This window comes from Mesoplodon densirostris, chromosome 19, assembly GCF_025265405.1.
Source record: "Mesoplodon densirostris isolate mMesDen1 chromosome 19, mMesDen1 primary haplotype, whole genome shotgun sequence".
Taxonomy (NCBI): Eukaryota; Metazoa; Chordata; class Mammalia; order Artiodactyla; family Ziphiidae; genus Mesoplodon; species Mesoplodon densirostris.
The window spans coordinates 14070410-14092600 of record NC_082679.1 but is presented as its reverse complement, the minus strand read 5'-3'; the positions used below and the strand labels follow the sequence as shown (position 1 = coordinate 14092600).

Sequence of the window (22191 nt, the reverse complement as noted above, 5' to 3'; positions counted from 1 at the left end):
AGATCCCTCAAGCCATGAGGCCAGAACAGACAAAATCCTTTCCCACAAGGAACTTATGAGCCTTACAGTGAAGGAGACAACATGTTCGAAATGATACATACTATAAAGAAAAAATAAAGTGGAGATGGGGGGATACAGGCAGTTGTAGCTGGGGTGGTCAGGGAGTCCCCACTAAGGAGCTGGCGTTTGAATAAAGCCCTGAAGGAGGTGAGGGAGTTTTGCGGATGTCTGCAGGAAGAGCACTCCAGGTAAAGGGGACAGTTGTGCGAGGCCCTGAGGGAGGAGCATGCCTGGTAAGTCTGAGGGACATCAATGGAGCTGGAGGGGGCGAAGCAAGGAGGAGAGTGCTTAGGAGATGAAGGCTGAAAGGTGACAGGGAGGATCTGTGGGTCCTTGCAAGCTACTGCATGGACTTTTCTGCCCACCCGGAGTGAGGTGGAGCTACAGGAAGGCTCCAAGCATGGGAGGGATGAAACCTGACTCAGGTATTCATTGTTTCCCATTGGCTGCCTGTGGGGCACAGATACTGGGGAGGAGGGGCCATGGAGACACAGTGTAGGCTGCTGGGATGGTCCAGGGGGGACAGTGGTGCACAGGATGAGGGTGAGAGCAGTGGAGGTGGAGAGAAGTGGGCAAGATACTGGATCTGTTTTGAAGGTCAAGTTCACCAATTTAGATATGGAGCACACTATAAAGAGTAGAGTCATGGTTGTGACTCCAAGGCTTTGGCCTGATCAATTTTTAGTATTTTATTAAGGTCACCAAATGCCCCCTGAGTACCCAGCCTTGGGGTATGCAGGACTATGGAGGAACCAGATTAAGGGTAGGCTCTACCCTGGAGAAACAGGTTCTGGCCCTTTTCTTCCCTGGGGCTCTGCTCCCAGTTCACTCCCACTCCCAGTAGAACTACAGAAACTAGAGGAGACCAGGATAGAGGTGGGAAGAGAGTGAACCTGGAACAATAATTTTAACAACAGCTACAAAAACAAGAGCAGTAATAACAATAGTAATAGATTAAGTGGTTAAAAGCACGGACTTTGGAATCAGATCTGAATTTGGAGTCCTGGCACCACCATGCATTCACTCTGTGATTCATCCTCTCTGCATCACAGTTTTCTCTTCCATAAAATAGAGATAAGATACTTAGCCCAGTAGCACACACGAAATGCTCAATATATGTTAGTCATTTTTAATTGAGTACCCCGTAGATGTCTGTTAAGCACTAATCCTCACAAACAACTGTAAAATGTAGGCGTTATTACCCTCATTACACAGATGTGAAGAAATTTGGCAGGAACACAATGGTGGTGAATGGTGGAGTCAAAGCCTAACCCTTGCCTGCAGACAAGATTGCACTCCTAGGGTGCAATCTCCTAATCACCATGGTATATTGCACCTGCTCCCTCTCTCCAAGGCTCACGGGGGCAGAGGGGTGAAGGTCCAACGGACTAACTCGGTTTTGTGTGTGTGTGTGTGTGTAGCTGGGATTCCTGGGTCCCTGACAGAATTCCAACTCTTAAGTAGGAAAGGAGGGAAAGAGTTTCTGGACTTGGAGAGGAGTTGGGAGAACAACACTTGGTCAAAATTGCTTTAAAAGCAGAGGGCATTTGAGGGAGGCTGAGGAAAAGGAAGCCGAAGTTGCTTCTATGTCGCAGCAGTAGCGACATCCCTGGTCTGTCGCGACAGCCGGGATACAGAACGCCCGCTGGGGCTTTCCAGTGTCCTGACTGCTTACCCGAAGGGCGGTGCTCTACTGCTCGGCTCTGGAGGCGAGCCCGGGGGCGGGTTCTGCCTCCTTCTGCACCAATTGAAGTGACGAAGGCCCTTAGCAAGAAGAGGCTGATTGGTCAGTTACGGGGGGTGGGGGGGCACGCCACTCCTGGGGCGGAGCTTCCCACCGACCGGCAGGGGGAGCGCGAGCCGGGCGAAGGGGCTACACTTTCATGGAGGGGGCGGAGGCGGAGGAGCGGGAGTGGGCCGCGGTGGCCCGGGACCTGCTGGCGCTGGGGTAAGGGGAGCGGGGTGTGGCTGGGGGTGCAGGAAGGGGCAGGTTTGCCCTCAGAAATACCTACTAACCTCCCTCACCCCCTCCCGCTGCCTCGGCCGCGCCGCAGGTATGAGGGTTTTCCGGGGGCGGCGTCGCTGGGAACCTCGTGCCCAGACTTCAGGGTTCTGTGCGCGCGGCTGGCGGCGGAGCTGGCGACTCTGGGTGCCTTGGAGCGGCAGCGAGAGGAGGGCACGGAGGCGCTGAGCGCCGGCGACGGTACGCATGGAGCGGGAGGCTGGGAGTGTTGGAGCCATGCGTGGCACCGCCACGCCCTGACATCTCCCGCCTCCGGCAGGTTCTGTTCCCGAGGAAGAATTCCTACGACAGTTGGCCGGCCTGTTGCGGGAGTTACACTGCCCTGATCGCGAGCTCTGCGGCGGGGACTGCGCGGCCTCGCTGCGGGAGCCCGGCACGCGCCTGCGCCTGCTGCGTGAGTCGGGGACTACCCGGGATGCGGAAGTGGGCGAGGCTACAGCCTCGAGGGGGGCGGGCTCTGCGCGTTGAGGTGGAGCCAGGGACCCCCCGAGGGGGCGTGGTCAGAATTTTGAGACCAGCCAGAGGGCCGCACGGAGGTGGGTGGGGTCCGAACACTGGGCTAGGCTAAGGGCTCTGCGATGGGCGGGGTTAGTATTTTGATGGTGGGTCTTGAAGCTCACGTGGGTTGGGTTAGACGGAGCGGGACAGGAGGTTCCGAAGTGGGCAGGGTTTGAAATCTGCAGCGGGAGCTGGGTCTCGAAGTGAGTGGGGCTTATTCTGGAGGTAGAAGCAGGGTTCTAGGTGGGCGGAACTAGGAGGCGGGAGGTTTTGAAGCCGCTTGAACTTTTTGACCCCGGTAGGTGGGGTGGCGGCCCTCCTTGATTGCACTGCTCCTTTTCCCTACTTTTAGGCTTTCTCTGCTCGGAGGTCCAGGCTGCTCGCCTCCTCCGCCTGCAATGCCGTCTGGATCCCAGCCCTGAGCAGTCCGGTGTGGCGGGAGCAGAGGAGGGATCTGGCCTGGTCCAGGAAATGGTCCTCACTCTCCAAGCCCTGGGGCTGCCTAGACCCATGCCGGGGACCCCAGCCAGCCAGCTGCTTCGAGACTTGCATGCCAAGGTAGAGGGCTAGAGTCCCCTCCGCACCCGGCTCACCTCACCCTCCTCGTAGAGGGGACAACCCCCTCTTCAAAAGTGGCTCTGGGAGGAGTGCACAGCCACGGATGTTTCCTAGAACTGTGACTGCCATTCTTGGTTCTATGGCCGGGGTCCTCAGGGTCGTGGGGAACTGGGGTCCACGGAGGAGTCTATCCGATTTCTGCCCAGTCAACCCCAGCCTCCTTCTTCTCTCATCAGATCGCGGAGCTGCTGCCTTCCCTGCCCGCAGAGTTCCTAAAGCCTCTCCTCAGCTACCCGCTGGATGCACCCAGATGGGTAAGGCTGTGTATGGCTGTATGTATGTGAACAGAGATGGGAGTGAGGGGGGCCCCCTGGCATGACTGAGACCTTTTCCCCCAGGAAGCACTGGAGTCTCTGCACCAAAGCCTGCGAGGTCAGTACTGCTGCCGCCGCTGCCTCCTCCTCAAGCGCCTGGACCTCACAACATCTGCTTTCCACTGGAGTGATCGGGCAGAGGTGTGGGCAGAAGACCAAGGCAGGAGCAGCTGTGAGGGCTGCAGCTGCGGGGAGGAGAAATGAGGGCCAGGGATATGACCCGCTTGCTGGTTCTGAGGCCCAGGACCTTTTAGAATCTTGTGAGGTTTGGGGGTCTGGAATCTCAGGGCCCCCAGGGCATTCTAGAATTCCCTGGTCTGATCTGGGAGTGTATTTAGAGCAATACTCCTTACTAAAAGATGTGGGAAGTGCATAACATTGTAAATCAACTCTACTTCGATAAAGCAAACAAACAAAAAACATAATGAAATATTAAAAAAGAAAAAGATGTGGGAAGTGAGGCCCTGAGACGGGAAGAGATGCTTTCAAGATTACAGATCCCATGTGGGGAGGTCTCGTGGGCACGTTCTCCATGTCTACCCCTACTCACTAGGCCCAAGGAGAGGCCATGAAGGCAGTGCTGATCCCAATTCGAGAGGCTCTGAGCCCAGAATCGGATGTCTCCATTGCACACGTCCTGGCTGCTCGAGCTGACCTGTCACGCCTTGTCCCAGCCACCAGCAAGACTGCCCGCCGAGGGACCTGCTGTGCTATCCACAAGGTGAACACCTGGGGATGGGGAAGGGCCCCAGCATCCTTGGCCTTCAAACTGGCCTTTTAGCCTTTGCTTGTACAAACCTTGTCCTCTTCTGCCTGGGCTCCTGCTCTCGCCTTCTCCTTGGGTTCCTGGCCTCTGGACTCACGACCTCTAATCTGCCCCCTCCACGTGGCAGTTAGGAGGATGTTTCTGACTCAAACATCTGACCATGTCCCTCCCTAGCTCCAAACCCTTCTATGGCTCCCCAGTGCCTTCAGAACAAAGTCCACCTATTTACTGAGGCCCTGCCCACCTCTCCTGCTTTGGCTTAGAATCCTCTCCCACCACTCACCCTGTCTGTTGTATTGGGTTTTAACCATTTTTAAAGCAAAACTACCCTCTGTTCAAATGATTACGTATTTAGCCTGCATTGGGAGTAAGGAGCGTTAACCACTGGGCCACCAGGGAAGTCCCAGCGTCTGCCCTTCCTTTTTCAACCTCATGCTGTCCTCTTGGCTCTCTAGCCCCCTTGTCCAAGATATTTTTCTTCTCTGCAACTCAAGTCTAATCACCTCTCAGGTGCTTATGGGCAGCGTTCCAGACCGGGGGGGCCGCCCAAATGAGCTGGAGGCTCCCATGCCCAGCTGGCAGAGCAGAAGAGAGGACAGAGGCGGGCAGAAGGCAGGCCGCCAGTGCTGGGGCCGCAAGAAGAAGAAGTAAAGGGGGACTGGTGGTTGGAGGAGGGGTCCTTCGTGAGATGCTGACATTGATAATCTCTGAGGAGCCACTGTGAGGGTTTCTCTTGGCACCTGTCACCCCAGCCCCATATCCCCTGTTCCTCAGGTCCCAAATGTCCTCCCCCCATCTACCATTCAACACCAAGGACCATGTTCTCTGGAAAATAAATTTAATTAATTAATTTATTTTTTAAAATTTATTTATTTGTTTATTTTTGGCCGTGTTAGGTCTTTGTTGCTGCGTGTGGCCTTCTCGCTGCGGTGGCTTCTCTTATTGCAGAGCATGGGCTCTAGGTGCACGGGCTTAAGTAGTTGTGGCACTCGGGCCCAGTAGTTGTGGCTCGTGGGCTCTAGAGTGCAGGCTCAATAGTTGTGGCACACAGGCTTAGTTGCTCCCGCGGCATGTGGGATCTTCCCAGACCAGGGATCGAACCCGTGTCCCCTGCATTGGCAGGCGGATTCTTAACCACTGCGCCACCAGGGAAGTCCTAAAATTAATTTATGACAGCCCTAGGACCTATCTCTGTGGGGGCCAGGTCAGGGGTGCTCAGGTTTGAGGAAAGGTAGGGGTTCTCTGTCCCCTGGGTCTGAACAGGCCCCTGCTGCTCCGACCTTTAAAGCCCTTTGCTCTTCAGAAACATCTTTCCCTCCCAGTGGGCATGGGGGAGGAGACATGCAGGCATTGGGCAAACATCTGTCAGGTACCCACCATGTGCCAGCCCTGGGCTAGGAATTGGGGTTACAGATAATAATAACCCCTGGTCTCCCGGAGCTGACCTTTCTGGTGAGGAAGGGCAGACAAGAAAGTTTAGTTTGTCAGATGGGGAAAGGGCTTTGGAGAGAAATAAAGCAGGAAGGCAGGACTGGGACCATGGTGGGATTGCAACTTTATGCATGATCAGGGGAGGCCTCACTGAGAAGGTGGTACTTGAGCTAAGTCCCAAAGAGGGAGCCATGTGGACCTCTGGGGAAGAGCCTTCCCTTCCTGGCAGAGGGAGTGTCCAGTGCAAAGGCCCTGAGGTAGGAGTATCTTGGGGCATGATCAGGGACCATCGGAGGCCAGTGTAGCTGAAGCAGGATGAGTGAGGGGGTGAGTGGTGGGAGGGGAGTTCAGAGAGGTGATGGGGGCAGACCATGTGGGGTGGGCCACCGTGAGAACTCTGGCTTTTCCCCTGAGTGAGATGAAGCCATGGGAGGGCTCTGAGCAGAGGAGGGATGTGATTGGACTCAGGTGTTCACAGGCTACCTCCCTGTTCCACCCTTTCTCTGGCCTTCTCTCCCATCTCTGGAACTCCAGAGTTTGGAACTTTACCCACCCTGTACCGTCCCCCTCCTGACCCATGCTGACATCAGTGTAGCATATTGGTCAGTAGCTTCCATTTTAGAGGCAGGCAAACCTGGGTGTGAGTCCTGTCTCCAGCACTTAGAGGAGTTCTGCCACCTTGGGTGAGCAGTTTAACTTCACTGAGCCTGTTTCCTCATCTGTAAAATGGAGATTTAAGGAGGTGGCGAGATGATGCCTAGGTCTAAATGTATCCAACACAGAGCTGCACAGACATTAAATGCAAGAAAAGGGAGTACGATTAATAGCCACTCTGATGCAAAAGAAGAAAGTAACTTTCTTTCGGAGTAAGAGATGACGGATGCTTCAACAAAGGCAGTGTGGATGGGAAGGAGGCGATGCCTTTGCGAGGTTCTGCTGGAGGCCTGGAGGCCGAATAATAGGACTCGAGACTGACTCTGGTGGAGGGAGTGGGGAGAGAGCAGACCAAGGCAACGTCTAGGAGCTCAGCTTGGAGGACTGGGTGGGTGATGGGGCCGTCGCTGGCAGAGGGACCTGGAAGGAGGAAGACACTGGGTGATGTGGGGAGTGTACGATGTCCAGGAGACGGTTCACTGCAGGGGGAGAGCCTCACCCAGACTTGTTAAAGTGGATGGATGAATGTCCCCTCTGGATTTTCTTTTAGCTCACTCTGAGAGTCCCCACTTTTGAATCGTGGCATTTATTCCACGGTTAGTGTCTGATATATTTGGCCTTATTCTAGCCATCTTATAGTTGTCTTTCTTTTCTTCCTAAACTCCCTTTTCTTTTCTACTAGGGGCTACCCCTTCCCCTCCCCACAACATACTGTAATTTCTAATTTTCTATCAACATGAAAAATTAACCACTATCTATGCCCTCCTACCCAAGCAATTGAGGACTTTTGCATATTTTAACTTTCCTCTGCTTCCCCAAATCTGTCTGGGTTCCCCCAGGCAAATAGGCTGGTCTCCCTGTATCCAACTGTGGGTAGGGGCAGCTCCTCCTCACCGTCTCTGGTTCCCAGGAGGGATGTGAGGGCTCTGTCTGGGTCCAAGCATGGCAAACGTGCCACGTAGTCTCAGGTTCCAGGGATAGCGTGTAGGAGAGATTGTCCTCGGAGCCTGTTCGTGGGGGTGTGGATGGGAGGGATGTGGATACGGTAGGAAAGACCTCGTGACCTTGGAGTTAATCCCCATCCATCCACCAGGCCCCCTTCCCAGGACTGCTACACCCTGGGTCTTACCACAGCCGGCATGGGGAACGGGTGTGGGTGGGACAGGGGCTTCTGGGGGGCTCACGTCGTCCTTGGCCCCTGGCCTCTTCTTACACTCCACCTTCACTTGGTCTCTGCAGTGTTTGTGGCAACACAGCCCACAGTCTGGGGGAAATTCAGAGGTTAGTGCCAGAGGCCCAGTCTGTGTCCTCTATTCTTTGAGCCCACGGGTCCTGGATTCCCTCCCCCTACCCATGCCCCACTCACCCCGACAGCGGTAGCCTTGCTTGGTGACACCCCAAAGCTGGGAAGAGAAAGCAGAATAGGTTACCTAGGCTAGGGGAAGGAGGGCTGTGATTGGGGTGGGGCTGGGGTTTGTCTGGAGGAAACAATTCAGGTTTTGGAAGTTTTCAAGGCTAGAGGCTTATGTGAGATCTGGGAGACTAAAGGAATTAGGAGGTTATCTCAGGTTTGGAAAGTCATCTATGGTATGAGAATTGGACAAAATTTGGAATGAATAAAGCATAAATTCTATGGGCAGGGGTTGTGTCTGTTCTGTTTCCTCCTGTGTTCCCACCCACCCAGAGCCTATAACTGTGCCTGGCATACAGCAGGTGCCCAGTATATATTTATGAATGAAAAAATGAATGAAAAAGTAAATTTGGAAAGTAATCCAAGGTTTGTGAATTGGCCTTGGTTTAAGATTGAGAGGTTTGTCCATTATACAGAGTTTGAGGATACCCTGAATTTGGAAATTATCCAGGGTTTGAATGATCTGGGGTCTAGAGACTTGGAGATTGATTCTGCTTGGAGATAATCTACTCATGTTTGTAGATTCTCCAGGGTTTGTCAGTTATCCAGGATGGAGATTGTCTGGGAATCGAGCAGTATCTAGACTTCAGAATTATCCAAGATGTAGGGAATATCCATTGTTCAAGGTTGCTGTGAAATATGGGGATTATTTGAGGCTAGAGGCTTCTCTGGAATTTGGGGATTATCCGGGGCTTGGGGACCATGAGCGCTCCAGGGCAGGGCTGGCTTTTCCAGCCCAGGCTGTGGGGAGTTAGGGCGCTCCAGGGGTCCCTCAGGGTGACAGTGGGCGGAGTGCTCACGAAGCCGCTGCAGCTGCCACAGAAGGTGGGCTTGCGGAAGGTGACCTCCTGGAAGGTGTGCAGGAAGGCCAGGCCCAGCTTGGAGCAGATGGCGCTGGCCTGGAGCAGGTACCCTGTCAGCTCCTCTCGGCTGAAGGAGCCACTCCTGGGGGAGAGACTGCGCTTCAGCAGGACTGGTCCATTTCTCCCAGACCCAGGAGTCCTGGATACCCCAGGTCCTCGTCTTAAGGGAACCCAGGAGTCGGGAGCGCCTACCCCTGGCGGGGGGGTGGGTGAAGCCCGTGGCAGGCGAAGGGGAAGTTGCCTGAGAGTCGCTCAAAGTCCTCCTGAGAGATGGTGCCTCGGCCTTCAGGGTCATAGTTCTTGAACACAGACTTCGGAGGAGCATGGGAAGGGGAGAGTCAGGCCGAGTCAGAGGCCCCGGGGCCTTAGATCCCTCCTCCCGCCCAGGGCTCCTCCTCACCTCCACCAGCTCCTCCACATGCCGACCCAGCGTGACCCTGTCGGGCTTGGGCGTCACGCCAGGGGCCCACTCCACCACCAGGGGCACCTGGAAGGGGGAGGGTGGCTGGGGCAGGGACAGAGGGTCCCAGTTAGTCACTGCAGAGGCTTGGGCTGGAGGTCAGAGGTCAGGGCTGGGGTCTCACCAGACTCTTGGGACAGCGGGGCTCCCGGGCGTAAGAAAGCTTATAGATCTCGTCCTCCGTGTAGAAGAGATCCAGGGAAAGCTGGAGGATGGGCAGGGCGTTACGGACCCTCCTTGTCTCTATCCTCCTACCTACAGCCCATGCCTGCCTGGACCCCCAATCTCCTCCTCTTTCCAAAGCCCCTCTTCCCTGGGACCCTCATGGTCCTCTCTCCCACTGAGCCCCCCTTCGCTCTGCACACCGCTGGTCCCCTAGACCAGAAACACCATCTTGTCACCGAGGCTCTTTTGATCCTATTTAAAATTGCAAACCCCTGTCACTTTCCATGCCTGTTTCTGCTTTAATTTTCTCTATAGCACTTATTACCTAAAAGACCATATGATTTACTTATTTACTTCTTTCACTGGCTATCTCCCCCACTAGGAAGTCAGCCCCACAAGACAGCAATTCTTTTCAGATGTTGCACACTGCTGTGAGCCTAAGCGCCTAAAGTAGTGCGCGGCTCACAGCAGGTGCTCAATAAATATTTGGGCTGATGGCCTCTTAGAGTCAGCATAGCATAGCAGCTTAGGCGCCAATTATCCTGGGGCAGGACCAGCTTCACAGGCAGGCCCCACACTTAGAGGGGCCTCCACTTCATTTAATGCCCTGCTATCACCATCTTGAAATTCTTAATAATTTCAAGCAAGGAGCCCCACATTTTCAATTTGCAGGTGGTCCTGTCTTAGGATCTGAAAGTCAGCTTTTCAGTCTTAGACTACCTGGTCCTCAGAATCCCAGTCTCTCTCAATTTATAGCTCTTTAGAATGAAATATATATATCTCTACCTCTCTATCTTTATTATCTATCTATCATCTATCTACCTACCTATCTGTCTATGTAAAATAAAATATAGCCAGGATCTCACACTTGCAGTCTTAGGACATAGTGTGATAGTTAATACATGTTCTGAAGCTGGCCTGCTGTGGGACAGGGGGCAAGTGGCCTCACCTCTGTGGGTCTCAGTTTCTCAGTCTGTAGAATGGACACAATAAGGGTCCCCCTCCTCGTAGGGTTGTGAGGATGGAATGAAGTGCTCTCTGGGGACTGTTAAACATGGTGCCTGGCACATAATAAGTGGTCGATAACTGTTATTAGCTTTTTGCTTAGATTCCTGGATATGTTAAAGCTTGGAATCTTGGACTAGTGGCATGAGAAGCTCAGAACCTTGGAGTACAGGAGTGCAAAAGCCCGAAGCAATTCTGGAGCTCAGATCAATGGATACTTGAGTTGCTGGGGGAACTGGGGGGAAAACGCATTACTTATATAGAGCTCACTGTGTTCCAGATACTATTTTAAGTACTTTATGTGAATTATATGAATGATATTTATACGAATTATATTACTTATTCTTTTCAACCACTCTCTGAAGTAGGTCCTATTTGTATTCCCATTTTGTCGTTAAGGAAACTGAGGCCGAGGGGTTAAGTGACTTGCCCAAGACCACACAGAAACAAAACAAAAACAAAAACAAAAAAACCCCTAGAAGCTCTGGCTTCAAAGCCCATGCATTCCAGTGCTATTCTACTATTCTATCCTGACCCTCACCCACCCAGGACCCTAAATCTCAGTACCCCGCAGATGCAGCCTCTGGGAGCTCAGCCTGGGCAGCTCAGGGCAGCTCACCGTGAGCAGATGCAGTAGGTCCTCATTGGCACTGCAGGGGGGGTGTTGCCTCTGGAGGACTGCCAGCTCCTGCAGCCGCAGGTAGAGGCTGTTGAGCTTGGGTAGGTGCAGGCGGCCGTCAGGCAACCTGTCAGGCTGGGCCTCGTGCAGGGACACCAGATCCTTGAGATGCACACCCAGTACAGGCAGCCGGAAGCCGGTGCAGCCAGCCCAGGTGCGGCGGTAACAGGCGTAGTTGTTGTGGGCGGCAAGGAGCTCAGTCAGCTCCAGCAGGGCCTGTGTGGGAGGGGCATGTATTTTTTGGCGGGGGGAGCAGCATGTAATCGGGGAGGCCAGTTCTGTTCCCCTAGCTCCTTGAAGGGGAGTACCTAGCAGCGTCCTGTGTGGCTCTGGACCCCCCAGGGGCCCAATGGCATTTTGGACCTCTCCCCAAGCCCCTCCATGTTCCACATTGGCTTCAGCATCTCCCCAGACTGCTCTTCCACTTGGGCCCCCATCTCAGAAAGGCCCCACTATCTCCCATTCCCCAGGCTAGAGTGATTTTTCAAAAACCCAAATCTGATCATGGGTGCTCTCAGCATTCCCAAACGCTTCCTAGCTCCCCACTGCCCTCTAGATAAAGCCCAGACACCTTAGTTGAGCTTGCAAAAGGCTCAACAGGATCTCCCCCCCACCCCGCCCCCTGCCCCGGCATCTCCAGCCCAATATCCTGCCACATCCTGACCTCAGGCACACACCAGACTCATGAATGACTCACTCTCCTTAGACACTTTCAGGACACCCCCAACCCATGCTCCTCCCATGGATGGCCCAAATGTTGGCATCCCTGGGGGCATCATTTCACTCCCCACCTGGACTGCAAGTTCTCTGCTAGCATCTCTTATCTGCCTCCCTCCAGTCCTTCTCAGGACCAGACACACAGTAGAGAGAGGTCAGCACCACGGATGAGGAGGGAGGAAGAATGACAGAGGAGGACAAAGCCTGGGGGTCTGTCGGATTTGGAGGAGCAAAAGGCCTCTGGGTGGCTCCAGGGCCCCTGGGAAGGGATGGAGGGGGCTGGGGAAGAGGGTGTGGGTTCAGGATAATTGACCACTGGAACTTTGGGAAGGGCAGTGGGACTTCACCTTGGTGCTGTCAGGGCTCAGGTGGGTGTGGGAGTCCTTGAGTCTGGAGATGGCGCTATGACACAGGCCCCCAGTGACTGCCATCAGCGTGTTGAAATTCTGCAGCTGGAGGAGCCTCTAGGAAGGGAGGGTGATGCAGAAGTGATGGGCACCACATGGAGGACAGGCAAATTGGGGGTTCAAATGACAGCATCCTCATTGAGTTGGGGTCTCAGGCACGTGTGGGGATGGGCCAGTGCGGGCATCAGACAGGTGAGATGTGTCAGGCAGGAGTGGGCCACAGGCAGGTATGTGGGCATTACACGGAGGTCAGGCAGATGATGGACTAATGTGAGGTCAGATAAAAGTGGGAGGAGTCAGGGACTTCCTTGGCGGTCCAGTGGTTAGGACTCAGCGTGTACTTCCACTGCCAGGGCATGAGCTGGAGCTCTGGTGGGAGAACTATTATCCCGCATGCCATGTGGTATGGCCAAAAAAAAAAAAGTGGGGGGAGTCAGGCAAGTATGGGGTGTTTGATGGGTTTGGGGATTCAACAGGTCTGTGTCAGGCAGGTGTGGAGGATGCAGACAGATGTTAGGGTGTCAGACAACTAGGCGGCCTCTGCACTGGGAGTCAGCCAGGTGAGGGGAGACCAGAAGGCCTGGGTTCTGGGCAGGAGTTGGGAGCTGGGCAGAGGTGAAATCGTCCAGAGTGATACGGAGGGGTCAGGTAGATATAAGAGACAGGTGTGGGGTCAGCCCTCCCCTTTCTCAGGTTTGAAGAGCGGAGGTTGCTGGAGGAGAAGGTTGTTGGGGGCCAGGGAGGAATGGAAGACGCTCAGACCGGGGAGACCCCATGTAGATGCCAGAACACCCTGGTCTGTCGGGCAGGACGGGAAGCAAGGAGATGGAAGACGCCAGAGGCAGGGCGTGGTCTGCGAGGAAGTACGCAAAAGGGCGTGGCCACGCTGGAGGAAGGAGGGCTTCCCTTTTCTCCAGAAGGGAGGGAACATAGCTGGAAAGGAGGGGGAAGGGGGAGGGGGAAGGGGGAGGGGGAAGGGGAGGGGGAGAGGGGAAAGGGGGAGGGGGAGGGGAGGGGGAAGGGGGGAGGGGGGAAGGGAAAGGGGGGAAGGTGAAGAGAAAGGGCGGGCCAAGGGAGACCTGAAGTGATGGTGTCGGATGCTGTCACTGTCCTAAAGGGACAGCTGGGGCCTAGGGACGGGGTAGGGTTTGACGCGAAGGTGCGGGCAAGAAAGAGTCTCCTCTTTCATTGCCCTGCAGATAGAATATTCGGGCATTGGGCTTGTGAGACGGGGTCAGGAGGAACGTCGTCAACTGCCACGTCTGGGACCAAGGAGTGGGGCCAGGGCGGGTTGGACGTGGTGAAATCAAGGCCAGGGAAGGAGTGCCGTCACAGTCCCGGGTTAGAACGACAGGACTGAGGCGGCGGGGAAGCGGCCAGGGTGGGGCGTGATGCGTTCGGGAGGGGCCACGATATGGTGACGTCACCGCCCGGGAGCCCCGCGGAGCAGGTGCTCAGAAAGTGGGCAGAGCGGCGGGGCGGACCTCACCTGTGCCACGTGGATGAACTTGTCCAGCACCTGCCCGCGCTGTGCAGGCCCGGGGCGGCTCAGCACCATGACCTGCACCCAGCGGGACACGCTGTTGCTGAGACCTACGGATCCCTCCAGGGCCGGGCAGCCCCGCACGGAGCCCTGCAAAACGTAGTCCCGCAGGTCCTGGGGCTGGGGGTGAGGTGGGTGTCAGGGTGGGCCCTCGCGCTCAGGCCCTGCCCCTCACACGCCATCCCCCAAGCAGTCACGACCTCTGACCTCCTAGCCCGGCCATCACATGTCCCTGAGGTCACCATGGCCCTCTCCCATCTGAGGAGAAATGTTTAAAGAAAGTTGGGTACTATTCTGAGCCCTTCCTCATAGCCTCACAAGTCTATGAAGTGAATACTATATTATTCCCATTTTAGAGATGAGGTCATTGAGGCACAGAGAGGCTAAGTAGTTTGCCCAGGGTCACACAGGCCCGAGTCAGGGTGGGAACCCAGTCTATTGCTCTTAACTGTATACCTGACTGGTATATAGTCAGCAAAGGGAAGGGTGGTGAAGAGGACACAAAACTAACTTCTATTTGTTCTGCTCAAGGAGCCAACATTACATACCCACATCCACTGCACTGTGTGTGTGTGTGTGTGTGTGTGTGTGTGTGTGTACAATCAGGAAATTTTCCCATTAAGGAACCAGATCCCCAACTACCCTCAAAACGATGATGGCAAGATGGCAATAGCTAAACACATATATAGGTTGAAGCATTTGAAATTACAATTTGGGTAGGTTGAATATGTCAAAACATGGCAATTTCAAATGGTTCAACTATAGAGCATTTACCCTGGACGAGGCCCTGATCCTATGAGGCAGGAACTAAGTCCCCCTTTTACAGATAATGGGCTGAGACACAGTGAATTTAAATGCTTCTCAAATGAATGAACAGTTAATAAAAATATTTTGAGCACTTACTATGTGCCAGGCACTGTGACGAGCATTTTTAAATGGACATATTACTTTCCCCAACCAGCCAATGAAATATTATGACCTCCTTTTTACACATGAGAAAACTGAGTCCCAGAGAGGTTGAGAAACTAGTTCAAAGTTACACAGGTAGGAAGGGGCCGATGGGATTTGAACCTGGGGCTCTGTGCTCAGCCAGCTTAACTCATTTTCCTGGACCCTCTAGCACCCAAGTTTGACAGTTTGGGTCCTCTCTGTCCTGCCCGGCTCCAGCCAGGCCTCGGCCCACCCCAAGCCCTCCCCCGCTGGGAGGAGGGGCGTCCTTACCGTGATAGCCTGGAAGGACCGGAACTCCAGGTAAGTGAGGTGCTCTGCCAGCTCCTCAGTCTCCAGGTGGTCGAAAAGCAAGGACACTTTGCGCTTTTTGCCCAGGCCTGGGCTGCTTATGGTGGGAGGGGGGCCGGGCCCACCAGGGCTCAGCCTGGGGGCAAAGAGAGGCAGGGGGAGGAGCTGGGGTGGAGGGTGTGGGAGTGTGGAGGCAGAAGGCAGAGTGGGGGTGGGAGGGACGGGGAAGGGACTGACTCACAGGTTGGCGGAGTCTCCCAGGCTCCGCTGGGTTGCGTTACCCTCCTGTTCCACAGTGGCCCAGAAGCGACCTATAACCTCTTCTAACTGGGGCTCCTGATGCACTGTCTCAGGGTGTTGAGTCAGCCAGTACCTGAGGGTGGTTTAGAGATGGTGGAATGAGGCTGGGGGTGAGGCAGGTCTCTGAAAGGGGTCTCTTGGGCTGGGGGATCTCTAGGTGCTGGGCTTGGGGGCATCTCTAAATGTGTGCAGGGGGTCTCTGGAAGGCCAGGGTTCAGAGAGGCACCAGGCTGGGAGGACCTCTGGGAGTAGCACTGGGGGCCTCTTAACACAGGCTGAGGGATCTATGGCAGATAGACTGGGCAATCTCTTGGAAGTGGGATGGCTAGGAAGCAGGGTAGTGGGGATGGGTCTCAGGAACTAGGTTGGGGGCCTCTAGGGGTGAGATTTTGGGGGAACAGGGTGAGGGGGTCTTAGAAACTAGGCTGGGGTATATGGGAGGCTGGGGTTTTAGGAATCTGAGCTGGACGTCTTGGGGTACCAGCTGGGAGAGGGTCCATAGGATCTGGTCAGGGGTCTCTAAGAGGTGAGGGTTCTAAGGAAGAGAACTGGGAGGTTTTAGGGACCAAGCCAGGGGATTCTCAGAGTGGGATTTGCAGGAGCAGGACTGGGTAGTCTCTGGGAAGTGGGTTTTTTTTGGGGGGGGCAGTAGGGTGAGGATCTTGGGTCATGGGAGTGTAGGTCTTGGCGCAGGCCTACCTGACCAGGTGACAGATCTGCAGCCTCCTCAGCTCCTGTGTGCTCCCTGTGGCCTCCTGGTACTTGAGTTCCGGTCAAGGCTCTGTTATCCAGCATCGCAGACCTGCCTGCTCACCCCGTCCCCACCAGGCTCTCTCATCTCTGCCCTCCGCCCTCCACCCACTGCTCATGGCCCCGGGAGGATATAAGGTCAGCAGACGGGCAGCAAGGTGGGCAGAAGGCAGCACCCAGTTGTGCATGGCAAGTACCATGTTGAGAATGTGGTCCCCACGGCGCAGGCTGCCAGCCGAGTCTGAAGGCAGGAGAAGGAGACACTGTGTCAGAATGGCCCCTGGGCAATGGACTGCACAGCTTGGACAGCCTGGTTCAAACCCCAGCTCTACCAGTGACTCCGTGTATGAACTTGGGCAAACAACCTGGCCTCCTTGAGCTCCAGTTTCCTTGTCTGTACCATGCATGGACCAGCATCATGCCTGGCAAGTCATACTGAAGATGGAAATAGCATCAGACCTCCTCCCCCCGCAGCTCAGGAAAAAGAAACGCAGGTAGGTGTCTCTCTTATTCCTACTGTACTGATTGAGAGTCATTCCACATACGCCTGCTTCTATTTTATACCCCTCAAGTTGAGCCCAGAGAGAGGTGGGTGCTTGGCCCAACCTCAGGACTGGGGAGGCTGGCCAGGGAGGGGACACTCACCAAAAGACTGAATGCATTTCTCCAGCAGGTCATCTTCGCTGCAGCCGTCCTCATTCAGCATGCCCAGAGCCATGGAAGCCATGACCTTGCTGATTTCCCGGGCGCTGGGGCACGTCTTGTGGCGGCGGGCCTGTCGGGGCCGGCCCCGGCCCCCTGTCTTCCCCAGGCATTCCTGGTGTGACTTCCTGTGGACACATTCCCTGGGGAATCATGGGAGTCCCTTCCTTGAGGCAGACCCCCAGAATTCTTCTTGACCCCAAAGCCCCAAGGCATCCTAAAGGCAAGGTCCTAGCATTAGTCCTGACCTACCGTGGTTCCATAGGAGAAAACCCCAGGAGTAGTCCAGATCATGGGAGCCTTCTCCTGCAGGAAAACTCCAAAGGTCACGCCTGTCCTCTTCAGGGAATCAGGGGGGAAAACCCTGGGATTACCCTGAACCACCGCCCCCAGCGAATCATGGGAGAAGACCCCCAGGACTACTAAAGACCCTCCAGGAATCATAAGAACTCTCTCCTCCAGGAATTGTCCCCCAATTCCCCTTGACTGTATGGTCCCAAGGCATCATGGGAGAGACTTCCTGTTGGCAGACGGGTTACTCCTGACCTCCCAGGGAATCATAGGAGAAGACCCCCAGAATTATTCTTGTCCTCCCCAGGGGGAATGATGGGAGGTTCTGCCTTCAGGGACACTCCTCAGAATTCCCCTTTGCTTTCCAACACCTACCCCTCCTCCCCCCAGCCCTCCCCCAAGCCAGCCTTTTGGTGGGACTGGAGTCTTAGCTGCAAGCCTGGGTCCCTAGATTTGGAGCCTGGAGAGAAGATATAGGTGCAAAGTAGCCTCACCAGAGCCCTTCAGAGCTGGGCACGGTCCCTGGGGCTGAGGCAGCTTCAAGGAAAGTTTAAAAATAACCCTCACTCTGCCCTGTGCCTCCCCAAGGCTCCTGTTCCAGCTGGGGAAAGAGGGTAATGGAGAGACAGGGATGGTGGAGGAAGGAGGGAGCAGAATCCAGACAGAAGGCCTTGGCTTCCACAAGAGTCAGACAGAACTGGGTTGGAGAAATTTATGCTGGCGGTGAGACTTTGTGTTAATCACATAATTTCTTTGGACCTCAGTTTCCTCATGTGAAAAATGAGAGTCGTCTTTGGACCTTCTCCGAGAATTTATTATGAACATTCAATGCCTTGCTCTTCAAAAGTGCTAAATAAGGGATTTAGTTTGCTTAGGCTCTTAAGTGGCCAGAGGTGAGAAAGTTAAATTTGAGATGCAGAGAGAGAATGTGATGGAGCAAACTAGAAGCAAGGCCTGGGGAATGGGGGTGAAACCAGAAATCGGGAGACCCCCATAAAAAGGGCACTGCCATGTCCCTGGTGCATCCTAAAGGCTCGGTAATCAGTTTGAATGTTGTCAAGTAACAGCTGGCATTACTGAGCACTGAATGTGTACCGGGCAGAGGGTTGAGCATCTGTCTAGTTTAGGGGTTCCCAAAACATGGTCCCCAACCAATCCCAACAGCATTACCTGGGAACTTGAGAGAAATACAAATTCTTAGGCCCCACCCCAGACCTACAGAATCAGACACCTTGAAGGTGGGCCCACAGCCTGTGTTTTAGAAGCCCTCCAGGTTGTCCTGATGTGTGCCCAAGCTTGAGAACCACAGGTCTAGACTGTACCACCGAGGACTCATGCGTCCCTCTGAGGAGGGACTATGATTATTCTATTGACAGAAGAAGAAACTGAGGCACAGAGCGGGTTAGTGACTTACCTAAGGTCACACAGCCAGAAAATGAGGCAGCCAGGTCTCCACCATTAAACTCCTGGAGATTATAGGGAGGGGACCCTTTGCCTATCAAAGACATGCTGGGGGAGGCAGAAGGAGCTGCCTAGGCTATGGACCCAGCCACCATGGCCCCTGTGAGGACAGGAGGGCAGGTGATAGGAAGCCGATTCCAGAACCTGCTGGCATAGCCAGCTGCTAAGCCCTTACCCTCGGACTCTCTGCCCCCTGCAGCGTCTGGAGCAGCCAGGAGTTGCTTAAGAGGCCGGGGAGCCGCCTTGCCCTGCGTCACACTCCCCTCCCCTGGGGCAGGGCCGTGCAGGAGTCTGGAGTTTCCAGTTCTGGGGGCAGCCAAGAAGACCCCAGGGAGGACAGAGGCACCCAGCCTGTGGAATTAGGATGGGGGCGTGAAGGGCGCGGGGAGAATGGGATCAGAGCAGCTCAAGTTCCAGAAGAGCAAGGATAAGACACAGACGCCCAAGCAAACGGCCCCAGCCGGAGCTGGCTCTGGACTCCCTGAAGCATCTTTCCACCTGGCGCCCCTGCTCCTGCTGCTGCCCCGAGAGTAGCCCGACACCCTATGCCCCTCGTTAGAACCTCCCCAAACTTCCCATGCAGCCCAAGTGAGACCCAGGGGCGTAGGGCGCTCCTGGTCTCTTGGAGAAGGGTCCCCTCACCTCTTGCTGTCTTTCCTGTTCATGCTTCCTTGAGGGGAAGGGGTCTTTTAAGAGTGTGGCTCAGCTGCTCCCCCCCTCACCAATGCTCCAGCTTCTTAGCCCCTTGGGAGCTGGGGCCTCCTCGGTGCTTGGGAAGGAAAGAGGAACTGCCCCTCCCCACCCAGCCCCAGGCCAGGGGGAAGGAAGAGGCTGGGGAGAGACGAAAGATCCCTCCTCCCCCCACATGGGGATCCCTTCAGGCTGAGGTTTCCGGTGCTGCCGGCCCCCGCCCCCAATCGCCCAGCGGACTCTCTCTCTATCTCCCCCATCTTTCGGTCTCCAGACCCGTGATTCTCTGTTCTGTCACTGTCAAGCTTCAATAAGAGCAGTTTAAAAAAAAAAAAGTATGCCTAATATGACACATTTATGTAAACACACTCAAAAGAAAAGTCTATATTTCTATGAGGACATATTCATGTATAATAATGCGCAGCAGTTTGATTGGAAAGTCACAAGACATAATATTTTGTATATTTCTTCTTATGTTTCTTTTATTTCTAGCTTAGTTTTAATAATACCATTTATACCCCAGAAAAGATTTTCACTTTATTCCTTTTATTGTAAGAAAACCTTATGTAGCACCTACTGTATACCACACACTGTTCTAAGGGCTCTTACCATATTAACTCATTTAATTCTCACACAAACTTTTTTTTTTTTTTGGCTGTGTTGGGGTCTTCATTGCTGCACATGGGCTGTCTCTAGTTGCAGCGAGAGGGGGCTACTCTTCGTTGCGGTGTGCGGGCTTCTCATTGTGCTGGCTTCTCTTGTTGCGGAGCACGGGCTCTAGGAGCGTGGGCTTCAGTAGCTGTGGCACGCGGGCTCAGTAGTTGTGGCTCGTGGGCTCTAGAGTGCAGGCTCAGTAGTTGTGGTGCACGGGCTTATTTGCTCCGTGGCATGTGGGATGTTCCCGGACCAGGGCTCGAACCTGTGTCCCCTGCATTGGCAGGCGGATTCTTAACCACTGTGTCACCAGGGAAGTCCTCACATAATCTTAAAGACTGTTATCTTAGTATAAAAACATTGCAGATGGAAGTTAACCCTTGGGGAGCCCCCTCCCCATCCCACTGTCCCTGTTAGGCAGGGGTGACCAATATCATACATGGTTGGGTTTCATCTGATCTGTTGGCTCTGCTTTTAAGTACATAGACACATGCTCATAGAAACACAGACTTTTCTTTTGAGTATGCATGCTTGTTTTCGCTTACCTAAATGTGTCATGCTTGACATATTTTTTTGACACATTTTTAAATTGAAGTACAAAAAAGAGTCAAATCATAAGTGTTTAGGTTGTTGAATGGTGACAAACCGAATATGCCCCTGTGATATTCACACAAATCAAGAAATAGAACATTTCCATTCCCCATAAGCCCCCTTGTGTTCCTTCCCAGTGCTATCTCCCAAAAGTTACCAGTAACCTGATTTCTAACAGCGTAGTTTTGCCTGGTTTTGAGCTGTATATAAATGGAAACAACTATCTGTCTGGCTTCTTTTTTTTTTTTAATTATTTATTTATGCTGCTCCAGGTCTTAGTTGCGGTGTGCAGGATCTTTAGCGGTGGCATGCAGGATCGTTTATTGCAGTATGTGAACTCTTAGTTGCGACATACATGTGGGATCTAGTTCCCTGACCAGGGATCGAACCCAGGCCCCCTGCACTGGAAGTGCGGAGTCTTAGCCACTGGACCACCAGGGAAGTCCCTGGCTTCTTTCATTCAACATCATATCTTTGTGATTCTTCCATGTTATATTTAGCTGTAGCTCATTCCTTTGGTTGTTGTACAGTCTTCCATCATGTGATTAGTCCATGATTTATTGATTGATTTTCCTGTGATGGACATTTGAGTTGTTTCTAGTTTGGGGCTGCTGTGAATAATGCTGCTGCTGTTATTCAAGCCCATGACCTTCGGTGAACACTGTGGTGTGCAGTTCTGTAGGGTAGATACCCGAGAGTGGATTAATGGTCACAGTATTTAGTATGATTCTGCCAAACCTAGTAAGTGAGTCCATTCAACCAAAGCTCTTTTTGAAGTCTATTTTTGCACGGAAAGAAGTCACTATGGATTTTTTTTCCAGGCCAGAACATTTAGACGAGCACAGAGCCCATTCTCTTTAGCTTTTCCATTGCCTGCCATGCCGTATGGTTGCAGGCCCTCTCCATGTTTTCCTCCACCTGCCTTTTCTCTTCTCTCTCCTTTGATCTCGAGTGCTCTCTGTGATGTGCTGTCTGTCTGACTCTCAGCCTATCTCCTCGGCACCTGCTTTACAAGATGTGATGTAGGGCCTCCCTGGTGGCGCAAGTGGTTGAGAGTCCGCCTGCCGATGCAGGGGATACGGGTTCGTGCCCCGGTCTGGGAGGATCCCATATGCCGCGGAGCGGCTGGGCCTGTGAGCCATGGCCGCTGAGCCTGCGCGTCCAGAGCCTGCGCGTCCGGAGCCTGTGCTCCGCAACGGGGGAGGCCGCAGCAGTGAGAGGCCCGCATACCGCAAAAAAAAAAAAAAAAAAAAGATGTGATGTAACAGCCCTGGCTGAGCCCAGCTTATAGTGGGAGAGTGTCTCCAGGCCCCCAGGACTCAGAGAAGCCTCAGAGAGGGAGACGGGCAAAGGTCCCTGGCACTGGTAGAAACGTGTGCCACCCTGCTGGGCCTCGGGGATGGTTAGTACCAACAATAACACCAACAACTGCAAAGGAAAAGACTGCTGAAGCAAACCACAAAAACTCATGAGGCAGAAACAGGATGCATTTGATAACATCCAAATAAAGATTTCTTGTAATGAGGACACCATGGAACAAATATCAGATGACAAGAGAGGAAAAACAGTATTTAAAGTGTGTAAAATCGGGACTTCCCTGGCGGTCCAGTGGTTAAGACTCTGAGCTTCCACTGCAGGGGGCACAGGTTTGAGCCCTGGTCAGGGGAACTAAGATCCTGCATGACTCATGATGTGGCCAAAAAAAAAAAAAAAAAAAGAGAGAAAGTTTAAAATCAAGGAGAGATTAATATCTAGAATGGAAAAGGGACAGCTGCAAGTCAGCAAGAGAAAAAGACAGCCGCTCTGATAGACAAATGGGCAAAGAGGATGAGGGTGAGGAGGAGACCCCAAAACTCTCTTGACAGGCACCTGAGAAGGTACTAGAAATTATTGGTAGGC

At 53.7% G+C, this 22191-nt stretch overlaps 2 protein-coding genes across 2 annotated transcripts; one reads left to right on the top strand and one right to left on the bottom strand.

Annotated features, from left to right (window-relative positions):
- The first annotated feature begins 1915 nt into the window (after window positions 1–1915).
- FAM98C (family with sequence similarity 98 member C) lies at window positions 1916–5133 on the top strand. The gene is made up of 8 exons (XM_060084156.1): window positions 1916–2008; window positions 2115–2263; window positions 2343–2477; window positions 2934–3139; window positions 3376–3453; window positions 3538–3654; window positions 4067–4234; window positions 4790–5133. Exons 1-8 carry the CDS (start codon window positions 1944–1946, stop codon window positions 4928–4930), a joined length of 1059 nt encoding a protein of 352 aa, XP_059940139.1. The 5' UTR covers window positions 1916–1943; the 3' UTR covers window positions 4931–5133.
- Window positions 5134–6727: 1594 nt separating this feature from the next.
- On the bottom strand, window positions 6728–19022 carry RASGRP4 (RAS guanyl releasing protein 4). Its single transcript, XM_060083819.1, has 17 exons — window positions 19000–19022; window positions 16549–16733; window positions 16026–16144; window positions 15853–15914; window positions 15095–15226; window positions 14836–14989; window positions 13561–13734; window positions 12012–12128; window positions 10888–11163; window positions 9223–9303; window positions 9039–9143; window positions 8831–8949; window positions 8576–8720; window positions 7731–7767; window positions 7494–7628; window positions 7259–7371; window positions 6728–6784 (listed from the first exon to the last, which is right to left on the bottom strand). Exons 1-17 carry the CDS (start codon window positions 19020–19022, stop codon window positions 6728–6730), a joined length of 2034 nt encoding a protein of 677 aa, XP_059939802.1.
- Window positions 19023–22191: the final 3169 nt, after the last annotated feature.